At 48.2% G+C, this 26235-nt stretch overlaps 1 protein-coding gene across 2 annotated transcripts in view; it reads left to right on the plus strand.

Moving 5' to 3' along the window:
* Window positions 1-1387: 1387 nt before the first annotated feature.
* Coro7 (coronin 7) overlaps window positions 1388-26235 on the plus strand; it is a 54628-nt gene continuing 29780 nt past the window's right edge. The window contains exons 1-7 of one of the 2 annotated variants that reach the window (XM_028788366.1): window positions 1388-1556; window positions 3985-4081; window positions 5257-5331; window positions 10272-10342; window positions 10791-10974; window positions 12051-12127; window positions 20730-20780. In XM_028788366.1, coding sequence (XP_028644199.1) covers window positions 1497-1556; window positions 3985-4081; window positions 5257-5331; window positions 10272-10342; window positions 10791-10974; window positions 12051-12127; window positions 20730-20780 — 615 coding nt within the window. In that variant the 5' untranslated portion in view covers window positions 1388-1496. The remainder of the gene's footprint in view (window positions 1557-3984; window positions 4082-5256; window positions 5332-10271; window positions 10343-10790; window positions 10975-12050; window positions 12128-20729; window positions 20781-26235) is intronic. The other variant, XR_003714027.1, reaches the window with a different exon arrangement.

Here is a 26235-nt window from a genome sequence, read left to right on the forward strand (position 1 = left end):
CCTTCCTTTAAACTGGCTTTTTTGGGTTGAGGCTCACTTAGTATCTGAGGCTGGCTTACAAGTCCACACTGGCCTCAAACTTGTTACATCTCAGAGTCTAGCACTGAACTCCTGATCCTCCTGCATCTATCTCCCTAGTGCTAGATTTACAGGTGTGCACAACCAAGCCTGGCTAGGATAACTAAAGTTTAAAAAATTATTTTTTATTTATTTTTATTGTATGTGTATGGGTGTTTGCCTATGTGTATATCAGCAATACATGTGTGCAGTGTTCTTAGAGATCAGAGAGGCTATTGGATCCCCCGGGGACTGGAGTTACTGGTAATTGTGAGCCACCAAGTGAGTGATGGAAATAGAACAAGAGTCCTCTGGAAGAGAAGCCAGTACTCTAACTGCTAGCTATCTCCCCCAGTCCCCTGCCCTTCCTCCCCCATTGTTGGCAGTGGGCAGCAACCTCTTATTCCTTCTTGAATCCTTTTTTTTGAGACAGGGTCTCAGTATGCAGTCCAGAACTATGGGGACCAAGCTGACCTTGAACTTCTGATCTTCCTCCTGAGTGCTGGGACTACAGGCCTATGTCACCATGCTGGGGATGGCACCCAGGGCTTCATACATGCCTGGCGAACAGTCTACCAACTGAGCTACATCCACAGCTAAATCACTTTTAAGGGAAAAATGATGCTCATAGATATTGAGGATAAAGCTATATATCACTTGGTCTTCGTCATCATACACAGTGATGTGAAAAATATTGCATTATAAAATATGCATTTCCAGTCAGGCAACGGTAGCGGTAGCACACACTTTTAATACCAGTGCCTTGGGAGGCAAAGGCGGGTGGATCTGCGAGTTGGAGGCCAGCCTGGTCTACCGAGTGAGTTCCAGGACAGCCAGAGAGAAACCATGACTATAAAAAACAAAACTCAAAACCAACGGAGGGGGAGAGAAAGGGGTAAAGAGGGAGGGAGGGAGGGAGCAGGGGAGGGGGAAGGAGAATTGAGTCTCAGTAGTCCTTATCTCTTACGGGCCGCGGGGATTATCCTCAGTTTTAGTCTAGTTAATTCTGTCCTGCTACTTGAGGAAGTACATAGTGGGATAGAGCGCACCCAGGTCATTGAGAAACCTCAGGGACCAGTATTGCAAGTCTAATCCTGGAGCAATTGAAGTGTGGTTTCTCCTGTAGGACATCTGCGACTCACATGACCTCCGACCTGTGCCGTAGTCCCTCAGGCATCAGGGCGAGATTTCTCAGAGCGTCCTGGCCGCTATTGGCCAGGAGGCGGGGCTGAAGGCCATCGCGCTGAAGAAGGGCGACGTAGGGGCGTGTCTAGGCGGGCCGCAGGCGCTTCCGATTGGTTGTCATCATATAGGGGCGTGTCATCAAGCTGCAGGCTGCTGAGGCGGCAGGCTGCAAGAGTCCGGGGCGGCTTCTCATCATTCACCTGAGACCTGACGCCCCTCGTCCTCAAGCCTGCGCTCGCTCTGTCCCAGCCGCCATGAACCGCTTCAAGGTGTCTAAGTTTCGGCATATGGAGGCCCGGCCGTCCCGCCGAGAGGTGAGCCTGGCCCGCGGACCTCACGCCCTGGCTCCTGGTCCCGGATGATTGCCATTCCCCAGTGCCTGACTGTGCAGTGCACACCCTGGGTTGCGAAGACCCTCACCCCGCCCCGCCCCATCTGTCCACCCGGAACTTCTCCCTTTAGATGAGCCCTAGAGTCCAGGCCGCCCCTTCATTGCTCAGAGGACAGAGTCCGGAGCTCTGGTGACGCGCCCTAGTCATTGGGTGATCCCGGAGGTCGGCCGAGGCGGTTCGCCTCCCCCTGTTACCCCAGGAGGCCTCGCAGCCCTTCTAGACGCGAACAGGCCTGCCTCTGCTTCCGGTCGGCCTTGCTGGGAGCCAGGCTGGGAAACTTAGACGCCGGTCTCCCCCTTCCTCCAATCTAGAATCACCCCTGCTCGGGGACGGGTTGTGGGAGAGATGCATCTCTTCCTTGTGGTCTCAGTAGAAGGAAGGTGTCGTCTGGAGAGGGAGCCCCTGGGGCCAGGCAGGCTTCCTCCCTTGGGTTTCCGCCACTCTTCCCCCTCTGCTGGCGCAAGCTCTTCCTTTACTGAGGTGATGCTACTGGCTGTGGTTGGGGCCTGGAGAAGCCTAGAGCAGGTGGGTCCCAGATAAAGTGTCAGAAGACAGTACACTCGATTAGTCACTGGCCCTTCTCCCCTGTGTTATTTGGAAAGCCTGGAATGTCTTCCAGCAATTGGGTTTATGACCTCTAGTGTCCCAGAGCAAGTTATAACAACCATGCTCCGTTTTCATTCTCTGGACAGTTACCCTTTCTGTACCTAGTGTGTGCTTCTCAGCCTCTCTAGAACAGTGAACATTATGTCATTTCCCTTTCCCTGTGGCACTTAACAGCCTCTGAAGGAAGATAGTCAGCAAGCGGCAATATAAATGCATTGAAGAACAAGAACCCGCGGGGGGTGGTGGGCTGTGATGTAAAGAAGTAGAGTTTAACCAAATAGCATTGTGGAGGACAATGCTTAGGGGGTGGATTTCAACAGAGGCCAGAAGGGTGAGAAGTAAGAAAAAAGCCAGTAAAGAAAAAGAAAGTGAACCCAGGATTGACTGACGCCATTAGCCAGGCAAAGCCTGGCGACAGAGGAAGAAGTTGAGTTTTGCTATGAGTACAGTGTGGAACCGTTGAAAGCTTGGGAGGAAATGTACAGTTCTTAGATTTGGATGAAGACTATTACTCAGACTACAGTAATGACTAGTGGACGGGCCTGGAGAGACTTGCAGGGCTCCGTGGCTTCTTCTGTGTGGATCTCCTTCTAATAAGTTAACCAGGCAGGCCCACGGAACCAGGGGCCTCGGGAGTGCTTGGTCACTGAGGCAAGGAGGATTGTGGATCCTTGCTTTGACACCAGCAGAGGAAATGGGGACCTTGATGATCTCAGTTGCAGGGTGAGCGCTCTTCTTCTCCACACGTAGGGTGTTAACATTACTGCCTTTCACTCATCCAGGGGAAGAGCATGTTCTGGGGAAGCTAGATCTTTATCTCCTCCCTGCTGAGTGTGGATGTTCATAAGGGGTCCTTGGCCCCTGGGAGAGACCTCAGCAGAGTAGCCACAGAAGCCACACCCATCTGCTAGATTGTCACTTCTTTGTCACCTTCCCACTCTTTGAACTGAAATATTCCCCCCAGAGACACACACACTTCCTCTGACAACCACCTCCTCCTCCTTATTAGGGAACTGATTTGCTAAATAGAATCAGCCTCTGAGCTACTTAGATTATTTCAAGAACATTTTGTATTTTTTAAGAGACTGAGTGGGACAGACCCAAAAAAATCCAAATATCTATCCCCCAAAATACTGCTCTAATGGTGCAGCTTTAAGGGCTGAAGAAACGACTTTATTAGTAACGTGTTTGCTGTGCATGCATGAAGACATGAGTTTGATGTCCAGAATCTCAGTGATGGTGTGTGCTTATAATCATCACACACTTGCACAGATAGGAGGACAGCTGGAGCTCACAAACTGGCCAGCCTAGCAGAATTTGTGAGTTCTAGATTCAGGGAAAGACAGCGTCTCAAAAAGCAAAGTGGGTGACTCCGATGAATGACACCAGAGGTTGTCCTTTGGCCTCCATAGTCACACATGCGCACACACAGAGGGAGGAAGGGAGGCAGGTAGGGAGGGAGGGAGAGAGGGAGAGAGTGGGAGAGAGGGAGAGAGGGAGAGGGAGAGGGAGAGAAGGAGGGAGGGGGGGAGGGAGGGGGGGAGGGAGGGGGGGAGGGAGGGAGAGAGAGATAGAGAGAGAGAGAGAGAACGTGAGAGAGCATTTCCTGGACTGTGGCCCTATCTAGGCATAAACAGAGACCCGACACTAACCATGTTTCTTACTCTTTCTCTGCAGGCCTGGATCTATGATATCCATGCCGGGACACCCGATACTAACCACGTTTCTTATTCTTTCTCTGCAGGCCTGGATCTGTGATATCCGCGCCGGGACCACCCCCACATTCGGGAACCACATCAAATCCAGCTGCAGCTTGATCGCTTTCAACTCTGACCGCCCAGGTAGGGAGATGGAAGAAAAGGTTCAGACATTATCACCATAGATAGGGTGAGGAAGAGGGGAAAACTCCATTCACACTGGAGAGTTGGAATGGCCTGGGCTGTGAGGAGGGGCAGGCCTTAGACCCCTCTACACTGGTCAACATAAAGCAGTCAGATTTTACTTGTATGTAGACCGTGGTGGTAGTTCTAGCTAGGCAGAAAAGAAAATGGTGTTTCTGCTTTCAGCTGTCCCTACAGATAATCCCCCCTCCTTGTATTTGGACCTTGGGGGGGCTGGGATTGATCACAGTGAAGATTCAGTTTTTCGAGACAGGGTTTCTCTGTGTAGCCCTGGCTGTCCTGGAACTCACTCTTTAGACCAGGTTGGCCTGGAACTCAGAAATCCGCCTGCCTCCTCCCAAGTGCTGGGATTAAAGGCATGCGCCACCACTGCCCAGCAACAGTGAAGATTTGAAAAGTCCTTGTGCAGGGTGATGCTATCTCTGTACTCCAGGAGGCTGAATCTGGAAGATTGTGAAATGCAAGCCAGTCTGAGCTACACAGACCCCATCTCAAAGAAAACAAAAAACAGGAAAAAAAAGAAAACCTTAAAAGACAGCAAAACAAAACAACCCCACATGAACCTCTGTGTTAGTTGAGCTTTCTTGGCTGCTTGTGACAACAGAGACAGACCAATGTTAGCACAGGATAAATGCCTCTTCGGCTGACTTTAGGCAGAGCTGGATCCAAAGCTTCTCAAGTTCTCTCCACTTGCACTCTCTCCCCCACCCCCATCCTATTGCTTTCCGATAGCATCTCACTTTATAGCCCAAGATGGCCTCCGACTTTCAGGATTCCTCTAGCCCCGTCTCCCAGGTGCTGGCTTCCTTCTCTGGCGAGGATGGCAGGAGTGCCAGCTAACAGCCCAAAGCCAACCTCTTCCATGATCTGTGAGAAAAAGAGCCCCTCTGTATCCAGTGGTCTGTACATCCAGTGCAGATGGGTTCAAACCAGGGAAGAACCTAGGTCCCTTCACTGTCAGGAAAAGAAGTGACAACTGGTACAGGCATTCAGGAGGTCACATGGTTTGGGGGAGGTCACATGGTTACGGGTCTGATCTCCTCTTGGATTCCTTTGAAGGAAGATAAGTGGCCACCATTAAGCTCAAAGTGAGAACCTCTGTGTTTGTTTAACAGGTGTATTGGGTATCATATCTCTGGAAGGCCGTGAAGAGAACAAAAGGCACGTGACCTACCTTGGCTGCCATTCAGGTGAGTGATGCTTGATCCAGGAAGCCTGTGGCCAGGGATTCATACTTGGTACTGTTGCCTGTGGCTTCATGTCCTCACTGTGTGTTCTGCAAAGTCCTTGGGGTCAGAGGCTGCACCTGGTTTGGGACTCTGGCCTGGAGGAGAGAAGGTGGATGTTTCAGTTCAACAGGTTGGCAGAAGGATGTGCAGTATCAATCAGTCCTGGGCTCCTGGATATCCTACCTGAGGACCAGTCACACCCCCTGTGGCTCTTAGCCCTGCACATTCTCTGGAGTCCAGAGGGCACTTCTCATCTCTAAGCTCCCTTCCCAGCCAGGCTGCTCAAAGCCATTCAAGGAAGTGGCTATTCTAAGCTGCAGGGTGGAGGTGGACCCTTACAAAGGACTGCTGTCTACTGCAGCTGCTTCTGGGGGTCCCCAACAGCCTGCGTGGTAGAATGCCCACTTTGGAGAACATTATTATCCCCTAGGCATTGGCCTAGTTGGCTTAGTCTCCATAGCTGTAGTTGCTATGGGCTACATCTCTTATTGAAGACCTGGGATAAAGGAAGAGGATGAATTCTTGCTCCTTAGGTAGGGTGGGTTGAAGGAGATCTGGAGGTAGGGCTCTGCTCATTGTCAGAGTTCTGATGGCGATGATTAGGTTAACAACAAAAGCCAAGGTCTGTGTAGACTACTCTGACTGTTGTCCAATCTAAATTCATCTGTTTGTTTCTTTCTTGTTTTCCAAGATAGGCTTTCTCTATGTAGCCCTAGCTGTCCTGGAACTTGCTTTGTAAACCAGGCTAGCCTTGAACTCAAAAATCCCCCTGCTTCTGCCTCCCAAGTGCTGGGATTAAAGGTGTGCACTAATATGCCTAGCCCTATCTAAATTTTGTATAAATTTCTTTTTTTTTTTTTTTTTAAGATTTACTTGTTTTATTTATATGAGTACATTGTTGTTCTCTTCAGACACACCAGAAGAGGCCATTGGATCCCATTACAGATGGTTGTGAGCCACCATGTGGTTGACTGGGAATTGAACTCAGGACCTCTGGAAGAGCAGTCAGTGCTCTTAACCGCTGAGCCATCTCTCCAGCCCCTTGTATAAATTTCTTTGTGTATTTTACCTTTGTGTGTTTTGCCTGCATGTATGTCTGTGTATAGCATGCATGCCTGGTGCCTGAGAAGACCAGAAGAAGGTTGAGGTTGATGTTACAGACGGATGGCTGTGAGCACCATGTGGATTGGGACTGAACCTGGGTCCTCTGAGAGAACAACCAGTTGCTCTTAACTGCTGAACCATCTCTCTAGCCTACTAATCTAAACTTTCAAAAAGCGTTTTGAGATGTCATTTGGATACCATATGTAGACTTTGTTTAAAGTGGATAGTTGATTTTTAGATTGTTTTTGTTTGTTTGTTTGGTTGGTTGGTTGGTTGTTTTGCCTGCGTGTTTGTCCCACATTCATGTAGTGCCCTTGGAGGCCAGAAAATGGTGTTGGATCTTCTGGAACTGGAGGTACAGATGACTGTTAGCAGCCAGTGTTGTGGATTCCCGCATCCTGAGTCCGAGCATTTCCGTTTATCTGGACCCCTTATGTCTAGTAGGAACCTCCTCACAACAGTCCTGGGCAGCTTCTAAAGCGAAGATCTACACATGATTTGCATGGCATAGCCATCTGAGGTTGGCAGGAAAGCAGGCAGGAAACAGTTGGACCACAGCCACCCAACCCAGTTCCTCCTAAGGTAGCATAGCCGGCTGTATCTCCAATTGTAGAAGGCTGCTGGGATTCACCCACAAATCTCTTTTTGGCTTAAACAGCTAGAGTTGATCTCTCTCTCTCTCTCTCTCTCTCTCTCTCTCTCTCTCTCTCTCTCTAACTGGGGAGGAGAATATGGTGGTGCAGGATGAACCAGAGCTAAGGGCATAGCAGAGCTGGAGGAATGCAGTGGAGAGGAAACATGGAGGGTAGCGGGTTAAAGATGGGGCTGTGGCCAGGGCAACAAGTCAGCATCACCACAGCAAGAAATGCCACTGTTGTCCCCAGTGTCAGAGGAGGCAAGGGAAGCGGGATGGATGCGGACAGGGACCCTTCCAGGGACTCATCTGGATTTCTAGCCAGCATGATAAGGCCGTAGAGCAGGCATCTGGCATCTAAAAAGGAATGAAACTGAGTCACGGGAATGCACCTTTACTGAGTCCTTGCACACACAGGCCTCCCTGAATTCCCATGACAACCCAGCAGTTAGTGCTGCAGCAACATCCCAACTAGAAAAATGAGGGTACTAAACCCCAAAGGGTAAGAAACATACTCAGAAGCACACAGCTGAAAAGGAGTGAGCCAGCGGTTAGTTGCAGCCAGTCTTGCTTCAGAACCTGTGCTTGCCAGTGTGGTATCATGCTGCCAGTCCTACAGTTGGAACTCTAGGCATCCCTGTTGCTCCATTCCTCTGGCTGCTGGGTGGTCCAAGCAGGTGTGCCCCAAGATGAAAGAGGCTTGAGGGCAGGGAGCTTCCAACAACAGGGCAGTAGCCAGGTCTAATATGCCCAACTTCATTGGTGCCTATGTGGGCCAGATGCCACTTACTATCTCTAGGGCAGACATTGGCCCCTGTGTCTCACTGAGTCATATCCTTAACCTTTTTTCTATCACTGTTTATGTTTGCGACAGCCTCTCACTGGGTTGCCCACGCAGGCTTTGAGCTTTTTTATTCTTTATGTTCCAACCTCCTAAAAGCTAGAATTACAGACTTAAAAGATCTATTCTGCCAGCCTCAGCTTAGGGAGGGCTCTGGGGAGCCAGAGGTCAGGTACGTGGAAAGGCAGCCTGCTAGAAGGGCTCCTGCAAAGAAAACCTCTAAAGTCACCATGGCACCAAAGCCACCAACTTGTCCCCACACACTATTATGGCTTCTGTTTAGAGTGCTCTATTGAAGCTGGGCAGTGGTGGCGCACGCCTTTAATCCCAGCACTTGGGAGGCAGAGGCAGGCGGATTTCTGAGTTCGAGGCTAGCCTGGTCTACAGAGTGAGTTCCAGGACAGCCAGGGCTACACAGAGAAACCCTGTCTCGAAAAAACCAACAACAACAAAAAAAAAGAGTGCTCTATTGATAAAGGGCTTACTACTCTCCAGACATTAACAATTTGGGGTAGTTCCCTCCTCATAAATAAAAAGCATCAAGAAGCAAACATGAGATCAGGCACATCTAGATTCTGATTCTAGTTCTGAGCTTCAGGTTTTTAACCCAAAATGTGGGTTATTTTTGTTTGTATGTGTGTGTGTGTGTTTGTGTGTGTGTGTGTGTGTGTGTGTGTGTGTGTATCTAGCTACTATTTTGGGTTTTGGGAATGGTTTCTATATGAAGAACTGGTTGTCCTGGAATTTTTGCTCTGTAGACAAGGTTGGCCTTGAACTCAGAGATCCACCTGCTTCTGCCTCCCAAGCGCTAGGATGGGTTATTATTGGTGGTGGTGGTGGTGGTGGTGTGTGTGTGTGTGTGTGAAAGAGCGATACAAGAGACAATGTTGAGGTGCACATACGTCAGAGCATGTATGTGAGAACAGATGACAACTTTCAGTAGTTGGTTCTCCTTCATTATGGGTTCTAGGGATCAAAGTTAGATCATCAGGCTTTGCTTGGGAAGTGCTTTTAGCTGCAAAGGCATCTCTCAGGCCCGATGTGGGTTTTAAAACTACTGCTGATCTGGGGAGATGGCTGACCAGGTAGAGGCACTTGTGTACAGGCTTGATAGTATGAGTTTAATCCTTGGGTCTCACAAAACGACAACAGTGAACTTACTCAAATAGAGTTGACCTCTGACCTTCCCATGCTGCCATGACATGTGCAGGCCTGCATATACATACACTAACTAAAATAGATGAGTTAAAATACAAATTATGTACATGTAACCGCAACAGTGTTTAAAATTAGATGAGAAAACAAGCCAGATTGGTGGCACATATGTTTAATCCCAGCATTTGAGAAGAAGACACAGAAGAATCAGGAGTTCAATGTCATTCCCAACGATATATACAATATATCAAGTCTGAGGTGAGCCTGGACTGCATGAGACTATCAAAATAATAATAATGAGAAGGAGAAGGAGGAGGAGAAGGAGGAGGAGGAGGAGGAGGAGGAGGAGGAAGAGGAGGAGGAAGAGGAAGAAGAGGAGGAAGAGGAAGAAGAAGAGAGAAAAAACAGGTTTTTTTTTACATTTTACAACACAATGGATCTCAAAAACATAAGAAAGAAAGGCTGGAGATCTGACTCAACAGTTTAGAGCACTTACTGCTCTTGCAGAGGACCCAGGATCAGTTCCCAGCACCCACATGACTGCTCACAAGTATCTGGAACTCTAGTTCCAGGGAACCTATCATCTTCTTTTGTCCTCTGTGTCCATTAGGCATGCAAATGGTGTACAGACATACATGTAGACAAAACACCCAGATAAAACATGCCAGATAAAATTAATTACAAAAATTAATTTTAAAGAAAGAAAGAAACAAATAAACTGATCTGCAAGATTCCATACTGTACTGTGTGATTCTACATTAAGGCTCAGAGTACTGTCATCAAACATTTTCTATAAAGTTCAAGGCAGTTTGTATCTTAGTATGCCAAGACTACTGTCCCAAGTACTCAATTCTGGGTAGCAGGCACATCGAAGTAGTAGAGGGTGTGTTTAGCATACACAGTGCCCTGGGTTTGATCCTCAGCACTTAAACCACAGACCACATGCATGCCAGGCACAGTGGAGCTGCGCTCTAGTGCAACTGCAGAAAGAGCAGCCAAAGGACACACCAAGGCGTGTATTGTAGGAAGAGACCTAGATGTGTCTCCCTAGTGTCAAGAAAGAACGTGGCTTCTTAATGTCGGTGAAAGTGTCACCACTGAAACTGTCAGGAGCTCATTGGGTCTGAAAGGGACATTTCAGGACATCCAATTGTTCCTCCCATACAGACCTGGTCACTGACTTGGACTTCTCGCCTTTTGATGACTTCCTTCTGGCCTCGGGTTCAGCTGACAGGACGGTGAGTGGAGCAGGATGAAAGTGCTGCTTATGACCCACCCACTACACCCTGGGGTCTCTGAGCCCTAGCTTCTATTTATGCCCTTGCTGGCCCCAAGTGTGTGCTCAGAGCTGCTGTTGTGATCTGCCCTTACAATGCATGACCGCCCCAGGGGGAGCAGGCTAGGGTGGTGTGTGAGGCCAAAGAGGAGTTCAGAACCTATGCCCAGATTCACAGGCTATCCTTGTTGGTCTCTGATCATGTCCTCTGCTCCGAGTTGGGCTCCCTCCCTCTCCATGATAAGATATGTGGTTACCTAACTCCAACAGCTAAGTCAGGGGAGACGCCTTGTCCTCTGTCTTGTTTCTGCATGGGACCTTGCTTGCTAGGACCAGGGTAGCTTTGGGCAGGCCTGACTGTAGCAGTGATGTTCTTAGTACCTGGACTGTAAACTTGATCTTTCTTTCAGATAAAGCTCTGGCGTCTCCCTGGCTCTGGAGAAGCTCTTCCCTCTGTGCCTGGAGTGGTGCTGGGTCCTGAGGAACTGCCAGTGGAGGTACTGCAGTTCCACCCCACTGCAGACGGTGTTCTGGTGAGCACAGCTGGCAGGACCGTGAAGGTCTGGGATGTAGCCAAGCAGCAGCCCCTGACAGGTACAGCCACTCTGGAGGGGCTCCCTTTCTCTGGCAGCCCCTGTCTGGACAACCCTTCCTTTGTCTATTGGTGATTTTGGTAGTATGGGGGAAAAAAATGTATCGAGGATGGGGTACAACTCAGTGGCGAGTGCTTGTCTTGCATTTCTGAGACCCTGGGTTCCATCCCCAGCAACCTGCAAAAGGAAATGTACCAAAGAATGACAGGCATGAAGTACACATTCTAAAGCTTTGTAATGAGTAGTACATCACTATCCACTTCCGGCAGGCATCTGTTGTACTTCAAACCCCCGAAGTACAGAAGGTGGGGGGGCTGGAAAAGCAGTGGTGGCAGCAGTGACGTGGCGGGGAATGTGTTACAGCCAGCAAATGCGCCTGAGAAAAGAGAGCCAAGCTGAGGAAGGGAATCTCAGAAGCTTTTTTTGATTTTGCAAGGGGTGGGTGTGGTATGGTGGGGGTGTGGTAGGGGTGTGGTGGGTGAGGTGTGGTGGGGTGTGTCCGTATTGTTTGTTTGGTTTGGTTTTTGGATTTTTGGCTTTTTGAAACAGAGTTTCGCCTGGCAGTGGTGGCACACGCCTTTAATCCCAGCACTTGGGAGGCAGAGGCAGGCGGATTTCTGAGTTCGCGGCCAGCCTTGTCTACAGAGTGAGTTCCAGGACAGCGAAACCCTGTCTCGAAAAACCAAAAAAAAAAACAAAAACAAAAAAAAAACACAGAGTTTCTTTCTGTAGTCTTGGCTGTCCTGAAACTCTCTCTGTAGACCAGGCTGGCCTCAAACTCATAGTAATCTGCCTGCCTCTGCCTCCTGAGTACTGGAATTAAAGGCATGCAGCAGCCTCAGAAGGTTATCAAATAGAAGCATATCCTGGTGAGGGCAGGATTAAAGAAGGAAGCCTGTAGATGCATCTGTAGCATGTCTGGATGGAGCTGCTGTCCCTACTTTCTCCAGGCTGAAAGACCATCATTGCTGCTGACTTTGTTACTGGGGTTACCCCAAGGCAGGCCTCCCTCATCTACTCCCCCCCCCGCCCCATGCCCTCATTACCTGGTGCTTAACCTTGGCTGTTTCCCTGTAGAGCTGGAGGCCCACAAGGACCTGGTGCAGAGCGCTATTTGGAGCCGGGATGGAGCCCTTGTGGGCACAGCATGTAAGGTAAGCAGACAGCAAGCAGCCTTAAAACTTAGTGTGGGTCTGGTATGATCAGCCTTGTATGTTCATACCTTGTGTGTTGAGCTCCCTGCCCCCTCCCTGTCCCAGCTAAAGCCCTATTAGAGCAGGCTTGAGGAAAATCCATGCCGCCTCCTGCTGGCCTGTGCTACTTGGTTTTGGCTTTGTCTGTTATGTAAGCAAAGCCATAACAGCAGCCCGAATAGTTTCTCTAAACTGCTTTCCATAACATCCAGCTTGCTTTAAGGACAGTATAGATAAGTGGGCAGTTGTGACCTGTAACTTAACCCCTGAAAGGGACATGGTGCTTTGAGCTGGTCAGATTGGTCAGAGACTGAGGATGAGAACCCTGAGGAGAGTTCACTCCAGGGACAGGAATGGCAAAGTGAGCATGTGTCTGTGGAACATTTGGAGACACTGCCAAGACTTTAGGAGTAAGAGCTGGTGGCGTTGTGGTGGCAGTGGACAGGCAGGACGGTTAGAACCCGAGGGGTGGGTGGTGGGCCGTGATGAGCGGAGTCTGCGTTTGACACTACTGTGGTTGCTGTGTGGACAGAGCATGGTTGAGGCGGCAGTGTCTGTGCTTAGATTTGGGACTGTCCTCAGTCGGGGTGCCTTTGTTCAGGGGAGATAGAGATGGTGGCCAGTAGAGTACCTGGTGGTGGTTGCCTGTGAGGAGAGGGATTGTGAGTTTGGGCGTGCAAGCGGGTCTTGAGAGAGAGAGAGAGAGAGAGAGAGAGAGAGAGAGAACCTGTGTGAATGTTCTAAGCAGTACTGCTACCATAATGACTGTAGGTGGACTGAGCCAGGTACCTGGAGATATCCCAGTTTGTCTGTGGACTGATAGAATCCTGAGCCACATCTGAGTGGAGGATGGAAAGGGAGGTGCAGTTGTGTGCCTAGGATCAGAGATATTATCTGAAGGGAAGAATCATAAGCCTGCAAGGAGAAGGTGGTGGTAAGAAGACAAGAGAAGTGGGGCCTGGGATCAAGGCTGGAGGGTTCACTGAGATATCAGTATACCAGAGGTTATGTAACCTGGAGTTGAGGGCCTTGGGGATATGGAACATTTTTGATAGTATTTTTTTTTATGTATATGAGTATACTGCAGCTGACTTCAGACACACCAGAAGAGGGCATCGGATTCCATTACAGATGGTTGTGAGCCACCATGTGGTTGCTGGGAATTGAACTCAGGACCTCTGGAAGAGCAGTCAGTGCTCTTAGCCACTGAGCCATCTCTCCAGCCCCCATTTTTTGCATTTTTGATAGTATTAGGGCCTGAAGAGACATATGAAAAATGGCAGCTGAAAATGATAGTGTATGCTTGTTGTAGTCTTTTTTTTTTTTTTTTTTTTTTCGAGACAGGGTTTCTCTGTATAGCCCTGGCTGTCCTGGAACTCACTCTGTAGACCAGGCTGGCCTCGAACTCAGAAATCCACCTGCTTCTGCCTCCCAAGTGCTGGGATTAAAGGCATGTGCCACCACTGCCCAGCTGCTTGTTGTAGTCTTAACACAACAATAGAGAGGATAGAGACTATGAAGTCAGGAGTTCAAGGCCAGCCTGGAGCATTTTGTGAGTCTAAGGCCAGTCTGGACTATATAAGATCCTATCTCAGAGAATAATAAAAGGAATGGGGGCCTTGGAGCCAGAGGGAAGTAGGGAATGCAGGAATGCAGGAATGAAGGTTTCAGGCCCTGAGTACTCCCAGGCCCATGGGTCCATAGACTGAAGGGTCCGTCCTTCCTTTATTTTTATATTCAGTCTGCCATTTTTTTTGGAAGGCACATTTCTTAGTCTTTTATCAAGTATCCTTTATGGTATTGTTCATTACTCAGTTGGTTCCAGATGCTGACTTGAGCTCTGGAGATTGAAATTTCTTTTTTTTTTTTTTTTTTTTTTTTTTAAAGATTTATTTATTTATTTATTTATTTTATTTATGAATATACTGTAGCTGTCTTCAGACACACCAGAAGAGGGTATCCAGTCTCATTACGGATGGTTGTGAGCCACCATGTGGTTGCTGGGATTTGAACTCATGACCTCTGGAAGAGCAGTCAGTGCTCTTAACCGCTGAGCCATCTCTCCAGCCCGAGATTGAAATTTCATACCAAGACACTCAGGTTAGTTCATCCAGGCTTAATACTAGAGGATGGGAGACACTTCCCAGAAAATGACCTTGACCCTCATCCTAGAAGATGAGGCCTGGCTACAGACAAAGTGAATATCCCAGTCAGGTAACCAGCCCTGATGATATGTCACCTGAGTGGCATGTCATCATATCACAGGGAGTGACCAGCCTCTCCTTCTTTTGAGAAACCTCCATGTCCCTACCTCACTGATGCAATGGTCCAGCGCCTTCTCCTCTGAATCCCATTTGCCACCAGAATTGAGCAGAAAGATAAAGAATAGCCTAGTCAGTGATGGCGATGTGTGAGGGTGTGGACACTGTGTCTGGCCTGCTGTATCTTGCAAGGCAAAGTTAGATGGAAAAAGCCACACCCAGGGGACTCACATTAGATCCCTACACAGAGACATTTCCTCTCTGTACCCAGAGCCCAAAGCTTCCAGGACAAGCAAATTTCTATTTTTTTCCAAGCAGATAGCACAATAAAGTTATGAACTTATAAAATGACCCCTGCTCCTTCCCCTCCTTTCCAGACCTAGGTGTACTACCTGTGGGGATGCACCATCTCTTCCAGGCAAGCCCCTAGCACATGCTAGGACTAGCAGGTACCTTGATTATGTGCCCACTTCTGCTTTCCTTTGCTGGGAAGGTGTCTTGAGATCCTGGGTGGAAGTACTAGCTTTACTCATAAAATACTGGGAGTAAGAGGCTACCCCTTATAAGCACAGGCTAGGTAGAGATGCCCATGGGCTTACATAGGTTGCCCAGAGTGGCACTGAAGTGATAGGTAAGCTCACTCCATAAGACAGAGTCAGAGCTCCTCTTGCCAGTGGCGGTAGGCCAGGCTTTGGTCTAACAGCTTTTTGCAGTTGCTGTTTGTGGTGCCTGATTGGGCCCAAAGGGCATGACATTTTCCATCAGAGGTGCCTGAGTCCTGTCTTACCACTGCTAAAGCAGGGCAGCTCGGCCTCCACTCTGAGCACTCAAGCTAATCCTAACTACTAATGACCAAGAGAAGAAACCGAAGCCACTAGAGGGCGCACAGCCATCACAGATGCCAGCCTTGGCCTGCTATGAGCTCAGGGCCAGCCTACTCTGAACCAGGTTTGCCCTCAGCCTTAAACTGCTACACTAAGTGGTTCTCTGTGGAGCTTGTTGAATGCCAGAAACAATGTTGCACTCCCAAGCCCAGCGCCCTCCCTGTAAGGGAAGCCGCTGGAACCTAATCATTGCTCAGTGGACTTGGGTGTGCACTGCTCACAAAGCTCGGCAGTTGTGGCGTTAGCATTTGAATGTAGATGTCCAGCTCTCCTAGGCAGCTCCAGCTCTGCTGAATGGGAAGTGTTTTCTCTAGCTCTCCAATTTAGGAACTCTCCGTCTCTCCTGTCCTGTGCATAACTTGTATCTGTTTCCCCTGTTCTGAATCTCTTATACTGTTCTCTGCCCCTTGCTGTCACTGTCCTTCTCTCTTGTTTCTGTGTCTTGTTGTGCTTGCTCTTACTCTGCCTCTCTTCTTCCTCCTCCTCCTCCTGCATCTGATCTCATGTCACATGGTCGCAGTAACCCCGACTCAAGCCCTGAACGATCCCTGGTGCAGAGCAAAGTGCAGTTGGGAAAGCTTTTCCAGAAGACTCTTGGGCCTCCCTGTCTGCCCTAGCAGTCCTGGGTTCCCTGTCTAGCCACTGTGTGCCTCCTGTAGCTCTGTTCTGCCCACTGCTCCCCCCGTCTCCTCTATCTGCTTCATTGTGTGTCTTTCCTCTCACACCACATACCAGCAAGCCTATCTCAGCATCGTGATGTGATTTTCCATCTTGTCTTGTGCTTGTCTTTTTGAGCTTCAGCTCAGGTTTCTTCTGGGCTGTTTTGTGAGTGCTCCGGCTAGAGACTGCAGCCCTTTGCTGTGAACTTTGTCCTTACTGGAATTGCTGGAATTGGCTGTTCGTTATTCCATCTCCGGCACAGGCTCCAGCTACGCACAGAGCAAGCGTTAACTCAGCTTACCTTCTCTTTGGTCTAACTTTTATTCATTTATTAATATGTTTGGTTTTTTTGTTTTGTTTTCTTTTTCTTTTGTTTTCTTGAGACAGGGTTTCTCTGTGTAGCCCTGGCTGTCCTGGCACTCACTCTGTAGACCAGGCTGGCCTCAAACTCAGAAATCCACCTGCCTCTGCCTCCCAAGTGCTGGGATTAAAGGCATGCGCCACCACTGCCCAGCTAGTGATATGTTTTAAGATCTGTTTTTGTTTGTTTGGTTTTTGGGGTTTTTTTTATGTATACATGTGTTTTGTCTATATGTGTGTCTGTGTACCTTATAGGTGCCTGGTACCCTTGCATCCCTGGAACTGGAGTTACAGATGGTTGTCAACTGATATGTGGGTGCTGGGAATTGAACCAGAGTCTTCTGGAATAATATTCAGTGCTCTTAATTGTTGAGCCATCTCTCCAGCACCGTTAAAATATATTTTGAGACAGGATCTTGGGCTATAGCTTAAGGCTCAGTCTATAACTGACCTGTAACTTCAGTGTCATCCAAGTTGGCATCAGATTCAAAGTGATCCTCTGCTTCACTTTCTGACCGCTGGGATTACAGTCACTCTTCTTGGAACAGTTTTAGCTTTATTTAACAGACTGTTTTAGAAGTGTTTTATAGCCAGGCGGTGGTGGCGCACGCCTTTAATCCCAGCACTTGGGAGGCAGAGGCAGGCGGATTTCTGAATTCGAGGCCAGCCTGGTCTACAGAGTGAGTTCCAGGACAGCCAGGACTACACAGAGAAACCCTGTCTCGAAAAACCAAAAAAAAAAAAAAAAAGAAGTGTTTTATAGAAAAATATACTAGATAATACAGAAACTTTATATATTTCTCCTCCACATCCATTTCCTTTATTACTTTGTTGTGTTTAAGATGATTTGTTTTGAGTTGGGTTCTTACCATGTATTTCTGGCTGACCTGGAACTGGCTACATAGACCAGCTGACCTCATGGAGAGCTGCCTGCCTTGGCCTTCTCAGTGCTGGGATTTCCAGCACATCTCATGCCTGCTTCTCCTCATTACCTTTTGCATTTCTGGGATATGTTGTTACAATTATATAGATAGTGATACATTATTAGAAGCTGAACACTAGTCTTCATGAGGTTGTTGGCTGGTGTGTCTCCATGTTGGAGAGGGATGTGCAGTCCATGCAGACCAAGTGTTGGTGGCTTTCTCTGTTACAGTCTACCTTTTCCCCCAATATATATTCATTTTATTTTACGTGTAAGTGTTTTGCCTGCATATTTGTATAAACACCAAGAGCATGCTTAGTACTCATGGAGCTCGGAAGATGGCGATGGAGCTCTGCAATTGGAGTCAATAATGGTTGTGAAGCACCCTGGGTGTTGGGAATTGAACCTGGTCCTCCTCGGCAGCAATAAGAGCTCTTAATCACTGAGTCAGCATTTCACTGCCCCCAACCCTTATTTATTTTTTTAACTTAAAAAAGGGGGGGGGGGGCTGGAGAGATGGCTCAGTAGTTAAGAGCACTGACTGTTCTTCCAAAGGTCCTGAGTTCAATTCCCAGCAACCACATGATGGCTCACAACCATCTGTAATGGGATCTGATGCCCTCTTCTGGTGTGTCTGAAGATGGCTATAGTGTACTCATATAAATAAAATAAATAAATCTTTAAAAAAAAAAAAAAAAAAAAGACCAGACATGGTACGTGCTTTTCATCTCAGCAGTCCTGAGGCAGAGGCAGGGAGATTTCTCCAAGTTGAAAGCCAGCCTGGTCTACATAGTGAATTCCAGGAAAATCAGGGCTAATGTAGAAAGACCTTGTCTCAAAAAACGGAAAAGAAAGAAGTTCTTTTGTGCTTGTGCCACGGTATACAAGTTGGGTAGGTCAGAGGGCAACTTTATGGAGTCTGTCCGGTTCTCCTTCAGGCTTACACAGTGTCTTAGTTAGGGTTGCTGTTGCTGTGGTAAGACACCTGCAGAAGCAGCCTGCGAGGACACGGCTCATTACATCTCACTTGTAGGTCACTGTCATCACTGAGTGGAGTCAGGAGCATGACTCAGGGCAGGGACTATCACAGAAGCCCTAGAGCGGGCTGCTTGCTGTCTGGCTAGCTCTTCCTGGCTTGTTCAGCCTGCTTTCTTACACCATCCAGGACCACATACCCAGAGGTGGCACCACCCGCAGTGAGTTGGGTCCTCCCACAAGAATCATTATTAGTCAAGAGAATGCCCTATAGAATTACCTACAGGAAATCTCATGGGTGACTTTTCTCAAACAAGGTCGTCCTTCCCATATAACTCTTGCTTGTGTTAAGTTGACTAAAAGTCCAACCAGGAGCCATGGCAAGGACCATGGCAAGTCTGCTGAGCCATCTCACCACCCCCTTTACCCTATTTTATTTATTTATACGGGGTCTCACTCTGTAGCCTTGGCTAGTGTCATAGTTAAGAGTTTTCTGCTGTGAGCAGACACCATGACCACGGCAAGTCTTGTAAAGGACAGCATTTAACAGTTTCAGAGGTTCAGTCCATTATCATCAAGGTGGGAACATGGCAGCATCTAGGCAGGCATGGCGAAGGCATTGCTGAGAGTTCTATATCTTCATCTAAAGGCTGCTAGTGGAAGACTGACTTCCAAGCAGCTATGATGAGTATCTTAAGCCCAAGCCTACAGTGACACACCTACTCCTAATAGTGCCACTCCCTGGGCCAAGCATATACAAACCATCACAGCTGGCCTGGAGCTCACTATGTAGACTAGGCTAGCCTTTAGCTCATAGAGATCCATCTACCTCTCTCTCTCTCCTGAGTGCTGGGATTATGGGCTTGTACCACTGTGCCCAGCCCATCCATCACTGTCTGTATCAGTGAGCCTGAAGCTTACCAATTGGCTAATCTGGTTAGCCAGTGCGCCTCTTGGATCTTTCTGCCTCCACCTTCTGATGCTTGGATTACAGACGTGCATTGCTGTACCTTGTTTCCTATGGGGCACTAGTGACCCAAACTCAGGTCTTCAAGCTTGGACAGCAATAGCTTTACTCACCCAAACTGATTTTATATCCATAAAAATGGACTATCCGATCGTTAGTTTCTATCTTTGGTTTCTTTCATCGGTGCTTTGTAGCTCGCTTCATGTTTTGTGGATACTTACTTTGTAAGATTTATAACTAAGCATTTCATTTCCTTGGTGCTGATGCAAGTGGTAATGTTTTAAATTTGTAAGTGTGAGTATCATTTTTCAAAATATGAAAACAGGCATCTGTGTCAATGGAAACAAAGTTGAGCTATACTAAAATATGGAAAGGAAATGCTGGCCAGCCTCCACTTTCTCACCCCTCACACCCAGCATTGACTCATTGCTCAGTCTTTTCTCTTTGCTTAACTCCAGAAGTAAGAGCATGATCACTCAAATGAAGATGTGTATTTATTGTAACCATAGTAGGCTCCCACCATGGCATGTTGTCCTCAATGACCTCTTTGCACCTAACAGTTCACTATGGCCAAACCTATAAATAGTGTGCACAAACTCCACTGAATTGCTTTTTCATTCTGTGGTTGAATCCAGGGACTTTTGTATGCTTGCATGCTAGGTCTGGGCTTTACTACTACCAGGCATATATCCCAGCTTTGTGCTTGGGCATGTAGACAGCATGCAGACACACAGACCATCTTGCAGAAATAGGACCTGTATATAGGGCATGAGTGTTTTATTTGTTATAGATTTTTGTCTTTTTTTCCATCTAAGCCCTCAGGTAATCTTGATCGGTTAGTACATTGAAAGAATGCTTAGGGAAGATTAACTTTTTTTAATGTTTAAAAATTTTTTTTATCTGGGCTGGAGAGATGGCTAGCCCTCCCCCACTGTATTTTGTGAGATAGTTTCTCTTCTAGAACCTGGGTCTCTTTGTTTTGGGTAGATTGGCTAGCACTGGGAGTTGAGTGTCTTCCTGTTCCGTCTTCATATCCCTATGGCTAGGCTTCCAGACGCACTGGTTTTATGTAAGCGCTGGGGTCTAAACTCGGGTCCTCATGCTTGCATACTCAAGTCCTCATGCGGCAGGCAGGGTCGACTGAGTCATCTCTCCAACCTCAGTATGAAGTTCTTTAAGTGCAGAAGTGACAGCATCACATAAGAGCTGTCTAAAAAAAAAAAGAAAGAAAGACAAAACAGAAAGGCTGTGAGAAGCTGTACATGTGACATGCCTGGCATGGCTGTACATGTGACATCCCTGGCAGGTAATAGTGATGAAGAAGGTGGAGTGTTGCTGCTGAATATAATCTTCTGGGAGTCTGCTGGAAGGAACCTGCCCTCCAGGTAAGAAGGAGGAAGTAACCTCTGGTCTGTGGAGGCCAACTGTGTAATGTAGGACCAGCTGATGAGAGCCTGTAGTGTGAAGGCAGTTTGGCCCCCAGCAACCCTTGGGTTAACTGTATCATTTGTTTCTTTTTCTCTTCTTCACTTAGGACAAGCAGCTTCGGATCTTTGACCCCAGAGCAAAAACCCAGGCTTCTCAGGTGAGTTATGTGCACAGTGCTGGTGAGTAAACACCCCTACCCAGGATGCAGACCACACAGTCCAGTACATGGAGGGACCTGGTGGTAGCAACTGCTGCTGCTGCTGCTGCTGCTGCTGCTGCTGCTGCTGGGAGTTCTGAGTGCAGAGGCCTGATGCCTGGGTCCTTGGACAGGCCTAGCTTTGATCACAGGGTGGGACCCAGCCAGACTGCCTACAGACTGTCATTCCTGTGCTACAGGAGGCATTCCCTGACTGCAGGAATGTAATTTGAGATTTCAGCTCCCTCCCCTCCTTTGGTACCCATCTTTCTTTTCTCAGCAGGGTCAGCAGAGACCAGCTACTTAGGAGTCAGAAAGAATCCTTAGTTCATCACTTTCTGTATCTAGGTCTTTTAGTGAGCCATGGGATGGACTGATGTCCCATTCCTGCAAGACCTGGGGACTGTAGGTATTTTGTTGTATTCTCTGTTTACTTGGTGCCTGGAGCCCACATTGTCATGATTTCCAAATCATGCAGCAGGCACAGGACCTCTGGAGAGTCATTCATTTATTTCTCAAACTGAGACCCTGTAGGCAGCAGTCAGCTAGCCACACATATGGCCTTGTCCCTGATGGTTGTTGAAGGTTTCTCTGTTCAGGACAGCTTAGTGTTTGTCCTGAGAAACTAGCTTACAGATTAGGACTTAGTTTTCCATAAGGCCATAAGCAGAGGGACTGAGGTGGGAAGAGTGTTCTAGAAGTAATCTGAGGGGCACAGAGGGGAGACAAGAGCTCATTCTAGATCATCTGAAAGGTCCAGAAGAGAGGCAGGCTGTCTACAAAAGGCCTGTCCCCTGGGCTGTGGGAAAACACTAGAGAGTTTTAGGCAGGGAATGTGACCAGTGAATTTCTTTTCTTTTTTTTTTTTTTTCCTTGGTTTTGGTTTTTCGAGACAGGGTTTCTCTGTGTAGCCCTGGCTGTCCTGGAACTCACTCTGTAGACCAGGCTGGCCTCGAACTCAGAAATCCGCCTGCCTTTGCTTCCCAAGTGCTGGGATTAAAGGCATGCGCCATCACCGCCCGGCAATCAGTGAATTTCTATTTCCTCCCTCTTTCAAGATTTATTATTGTGCGTGTGTGTGTGTAAGTGTGTGTAAGAGAGAGAGAGACAGAGACAGACTGCACGTGCATACAACCCCCCCCACACACACACACACGGGTGTCCACTGAGGACAGAACAGGAGACTAGACCCGGAGCTGGAGTTGCAGGTAGCTAGGAGCCACCTGATGTGGGTGCTGGGAACTCGGCTCAGATCCTCTGGAAGAACAGTAAGCACTCTTAACTGCTGAGCCATCTTTTCTGGCCTCCCTCTTTCTTTCTCTCTCTCTCTCTCTGTCTCCCACTCTCTTTCGTTTTTGAGACAGAGCCTCACTATGTTGCCCTAACTGTCAGTCTGTGTACACCTTGAACTTAGGCAATCCACCTGCTTCTGCCTCCTGAGTGCTGGGATTAAAGGTGTGTTCACCATACTTGGTAGCTTTATATTTCTTTCCTTTAAAAAGATATTTTTATTGTCATATCTATATCCATATCTATATATAATGTTCAGTTATTTTGCTTGCATGTATGTGTGTACCTCATTCATGCAGTGCCATAGAGGCTAGGAGTGGGCATTGCGTTCCCTTGGAACTGAAGTTACAAATGACCGTGAGCTGTCATGTGGGTGCTGGTCCTGTGCAAGAGCAGGCAGTGTTGCTCTGAACCACTGAGCCATGTCTCCAGCCCCAACTTTTATTATTCTGAATTGTGTGTCTGCATGTGTGTCTGGGTAAGGGCTTATTATAGATGGCTGCAGAGGTCACGGCATTGGATCCCCTGGAGCTAGAGTTACAGACAGTTGTGAGCTGCCTAACATGGGTAGTGCAAACCAAACTGGGATCCTCTGCAAGAGAATCATGTACGTTTAACCCCTGAACCAACTCTAGGATTTGTATTTCTTTTTTGTAAAAGCATAGGAAAAAAAAAAAAAAAAAGCCGGGCGGTGGTGGCACACGCCTTTAATCCCAGCACTTGGGAGGCAGAGGCAGGTGTATTTCTGAGTTCAAGGCCAGCCTGGTCTACAGAGTGAGTTCCAGGACAGCCAGGGCTACACAGAGAAACCCTGTCTCGAAAAACCAAAAAACCAAAAACAAAAAACCCAACAACTTCTATTTTATGGACATGAGCATTTTCCACATATGTCTGGCACCACATGATGCTTGGTGCCCTTGTAGGCCAAAAGAGAGTATCAGATCCTCTGGAATTTGAATACAGAGAATTGTGAGTCACCATGTAGGTGCTGGGAGTCAAACCCCAGTGGGGTCCTTTAGCTAAGTAGCCAGTGCTCTTGACAGCTGAGCCATCTTTGCAGTCCCAGGGATTTGTGTTTCTTAAAAGAACTAGACTGTGGTGAGGCTTTTCCCCTAGGAAGGTATAGTGCAAAATCCTGTTTCCTAGTGAAGACCTAGGCCCATTGCAATAGTCTTCCTCCTGTTCTGAGGACTAGTTCCCCATAGGAAGTTGAGGATAGCCTGGGGCAGCCCTTCATCCTCAAAAATCTATTCACATGGTACATTTTGCCAAAAGAGGCCCCATTTGATAGAACTGCAGAGAGCAGTTGGCCACACCTTAGCCTCATGTCCCTGGAGAGGCTGCTGATCCCATCCCACAGGGTTATTTGAATCTCAGGTTAGTGTAGGCCTTGCCTGGTAGGCTTTGTCTGATCTCCAAGCTTTAGAGGTCCCCAGATCTGTTTTAAGGTGTGATAGACGTCCCTTCTCAGGGTATTTGCCCAGGGTTTGAGGGCACAACACAAAGCACCTGCACGCATGCCCACTGGCCACCACACTGGGCCAAGTCCTTTTGTGTTTTCTTTCTCCATTCCCCTTTGCAGTGGCCTCTTTCCAGCCTGCCTTCTCCTCCATTCCCCTCCCCTTTTCCTCCCCTCCTACGCCTCCCTAACACCCCACAGAGGTGGTCTGTGAGCGAGGCTGAGGTGGAGCCGGTGTGGCTGCTAGCCAAGAGGCTACAAGTTGTTGAAGAATACAGGCAGGCGTTGAGGATTGGGGGGAGGGAGCCTGGAGGAGCCCCCTGGAGGGGCTTTAGCCAGGAGATCTGGGAAGAGCGTGGGCCGCTCCACTGGACGCCAGGATGGTGCCTGTGCTTGGCTCTGAGGCTCTGTGCAGTGCGGGGGCAGCAGCATGCCTGGAATGCTGCCCTCCAACCGTCCCTGCCTCCCCCCAACTTCCGCCCAGGGCATCTGGCCCACACCTGGCTTCTATTAGGAAAACCACGGCTGGCGGCCAGGGTGGTGTGAGCTGAGGGGCCAGCTCAGCGAGACTCCTTCTGAAAGAGCTTTCTGAGTTCCCCCTTCCTGTCTAACAGGAGTCAAGGTGGGGGGTGGGGTACAGTGTACTGCCCTGCATCCTACCTGTGCCCTTTCTGGGCCTCTCCTCATCTGGACCCCACTGTCCCCAGAGACTGGAGGCCACACATACCGCTAGGGTTGTACTCTCTCCACTATCAGCTTCGACCTGTGACTGAAGGCACTCGGTCTTGGAGCAGGTGACCTTGGGTGGCTCCCGAGTGTATTTTATATCCCTACTTAGTTTTAATTTTTTCAAGACAGGGTTCTCTGGATGGCTCTGTCTGTCCTGGATCTGGCTCTGTGTCCAGGCTGGCCTTCAGCTCAGAGATCCACCTGTCTCTGCCTCCTGAGTACTAGGATTAAAGAAAGGTGTGCACCACCAGGCTGGTTTTTGTTTTTGAGCCTCATGTAGCTTTGGCTTGTCTTAAAGTTACTACATAGCTGAGTCTGGCCTTGAACTTCTGATCTTCCTGCCTTTGGCTTATTTTTTTTTTTTTTTTTAGATAAAGAGTCTCACTGTGTTGCCCAGACTCAAGTGAACTTCTGTGTTAGCCTCCTAAACAACTGTCACTGGCCTAGGGCCCAGCAGTCTCTCTGAGTACCCCCTAGATTCTCTCTGCTGTCCCTTAAGCCAAAGCCTAGGGTAGGGGCAAGCAAGGTCCTGAAGTCATTGTTAATCCAGAGAAGCAGCAACTCTTTTATTTTTAAAGTATTTCTCTGTGTTTATATGAGTGATCTGTCTGTATGTTAAGTGTGACTAGATTAGAGATGGCCGTGAGCTGCCACATGGGTTCTGGGAACCAAGTCTGGGTCCTCTGGAAAAGAGGTCGGCATCCTTAACCTCTGAGCAACTTCAGGCTCTTGAGGTTTGAACAAAGATGAACATCAGTGGTAGGGACTGAAGACCTTAATTAGGGGCAGGAGAAGTCGGGACAAGCCTCTTTATATGTCTTTTGGACAAGTGATTTCTAACAACCCCTGAATGTCAGGATGCTGGCTGAAGAGGAAGGTAGTGGTTGTATATATATGGCTTCTATAGTGACTCCCTGTTTCAAATACAGAGCTGGGAAGGAAGAAGGAGGAGAGGGAGCCATGAACCCAGTAGGTATCTGCTAGTCGTTGTAGTTGCTGAAGAAATCATACACTCCCTGGAGAAATTCCCTTCCGGTCTCTGCAGTGCTAGCTCTATGTAGATTCTTCATTCTGGCACAAACAAAACATCATTTATAGTGTTTTCAGAATCATCCTGTGCCCTGTTACCTTGTACCATATTTGCAACTGAATGTGATGGTGCACATCTGTAAACATGTAAATCCAGTACTTAGGAGGCTGTAGCAGAGAATCAAGTGTTCAAGACCAACCTGTACTACAGGCAAGACCCTGTCTCAAAAAAACATGTGCCTCCCCCCACCAAAAAAAAAAACAGTAAAATACAGATACATTGCTGAGCATTTAGCAGATTTTAACACTTAGTCCTTGTAGTAGATGTCTGGGGAAGATGTCTTTGTGCTTGTTATAGATGAAGAAAGTGAACTCATTCCAGGGTCAGGAGCAGTAGACACAAGGCTGGGTCTTCCCTGAGGCAGTCTGAGTTGGCTTTCTCTTATAGCCTTCATTTTGCCCCTCTGTGGCACTTAACTTACAAGGCAGTGGAGTTACCCCTTTAGTCTGGTTGGCCTCCTGCTGTGCAAATGGCCTTAGGAACCAGACCTGCTGTGTTCTCCTGTGTCTCCAGCTCCTAGCACAGCATATTCACATTGCTGGTCTTTGAACCCTGACCTACCCCACGGTTAGCTCCTAGCACAGCTCTTGGTCCATGGGAAGCCTCGCGTGTTTGTTAAATATTGAGTGAGTGAGCAAAATGCAAGCCAGTTACGAACCATCCAGTTTAACACAAGGGATTCATAAGGATTCTGCACACTAGTGAAGGAGAAGGAGCTCAAACAACCCTTGTGATCTATAACAGCATGTCAATGGTGGGGCTGGCCAATGGCTCGACCCTTGTCCTGACCTCACAGCCCCTCTTATGTGGAGAGAGAAGTGTGGGGCCTTAGTTCTCAGGCTCCAACT

The sequence above is a fragment of the Grammomys surdaster genome, unplaced genomic scaffold, assembly GCF_004785775.1.
Source record: "Grammomys surdaster isolate TR1022 unplaced genomic scaffold, NIH_TR_1.0 125745, whole genome shotgun sequence".
Classification (NCBI taxonomy): Eukaryota; Metazoa; Chordata; class Mammalia; order Rodentia; family Muridae; genus Grammomys; species Grammomys surdaster.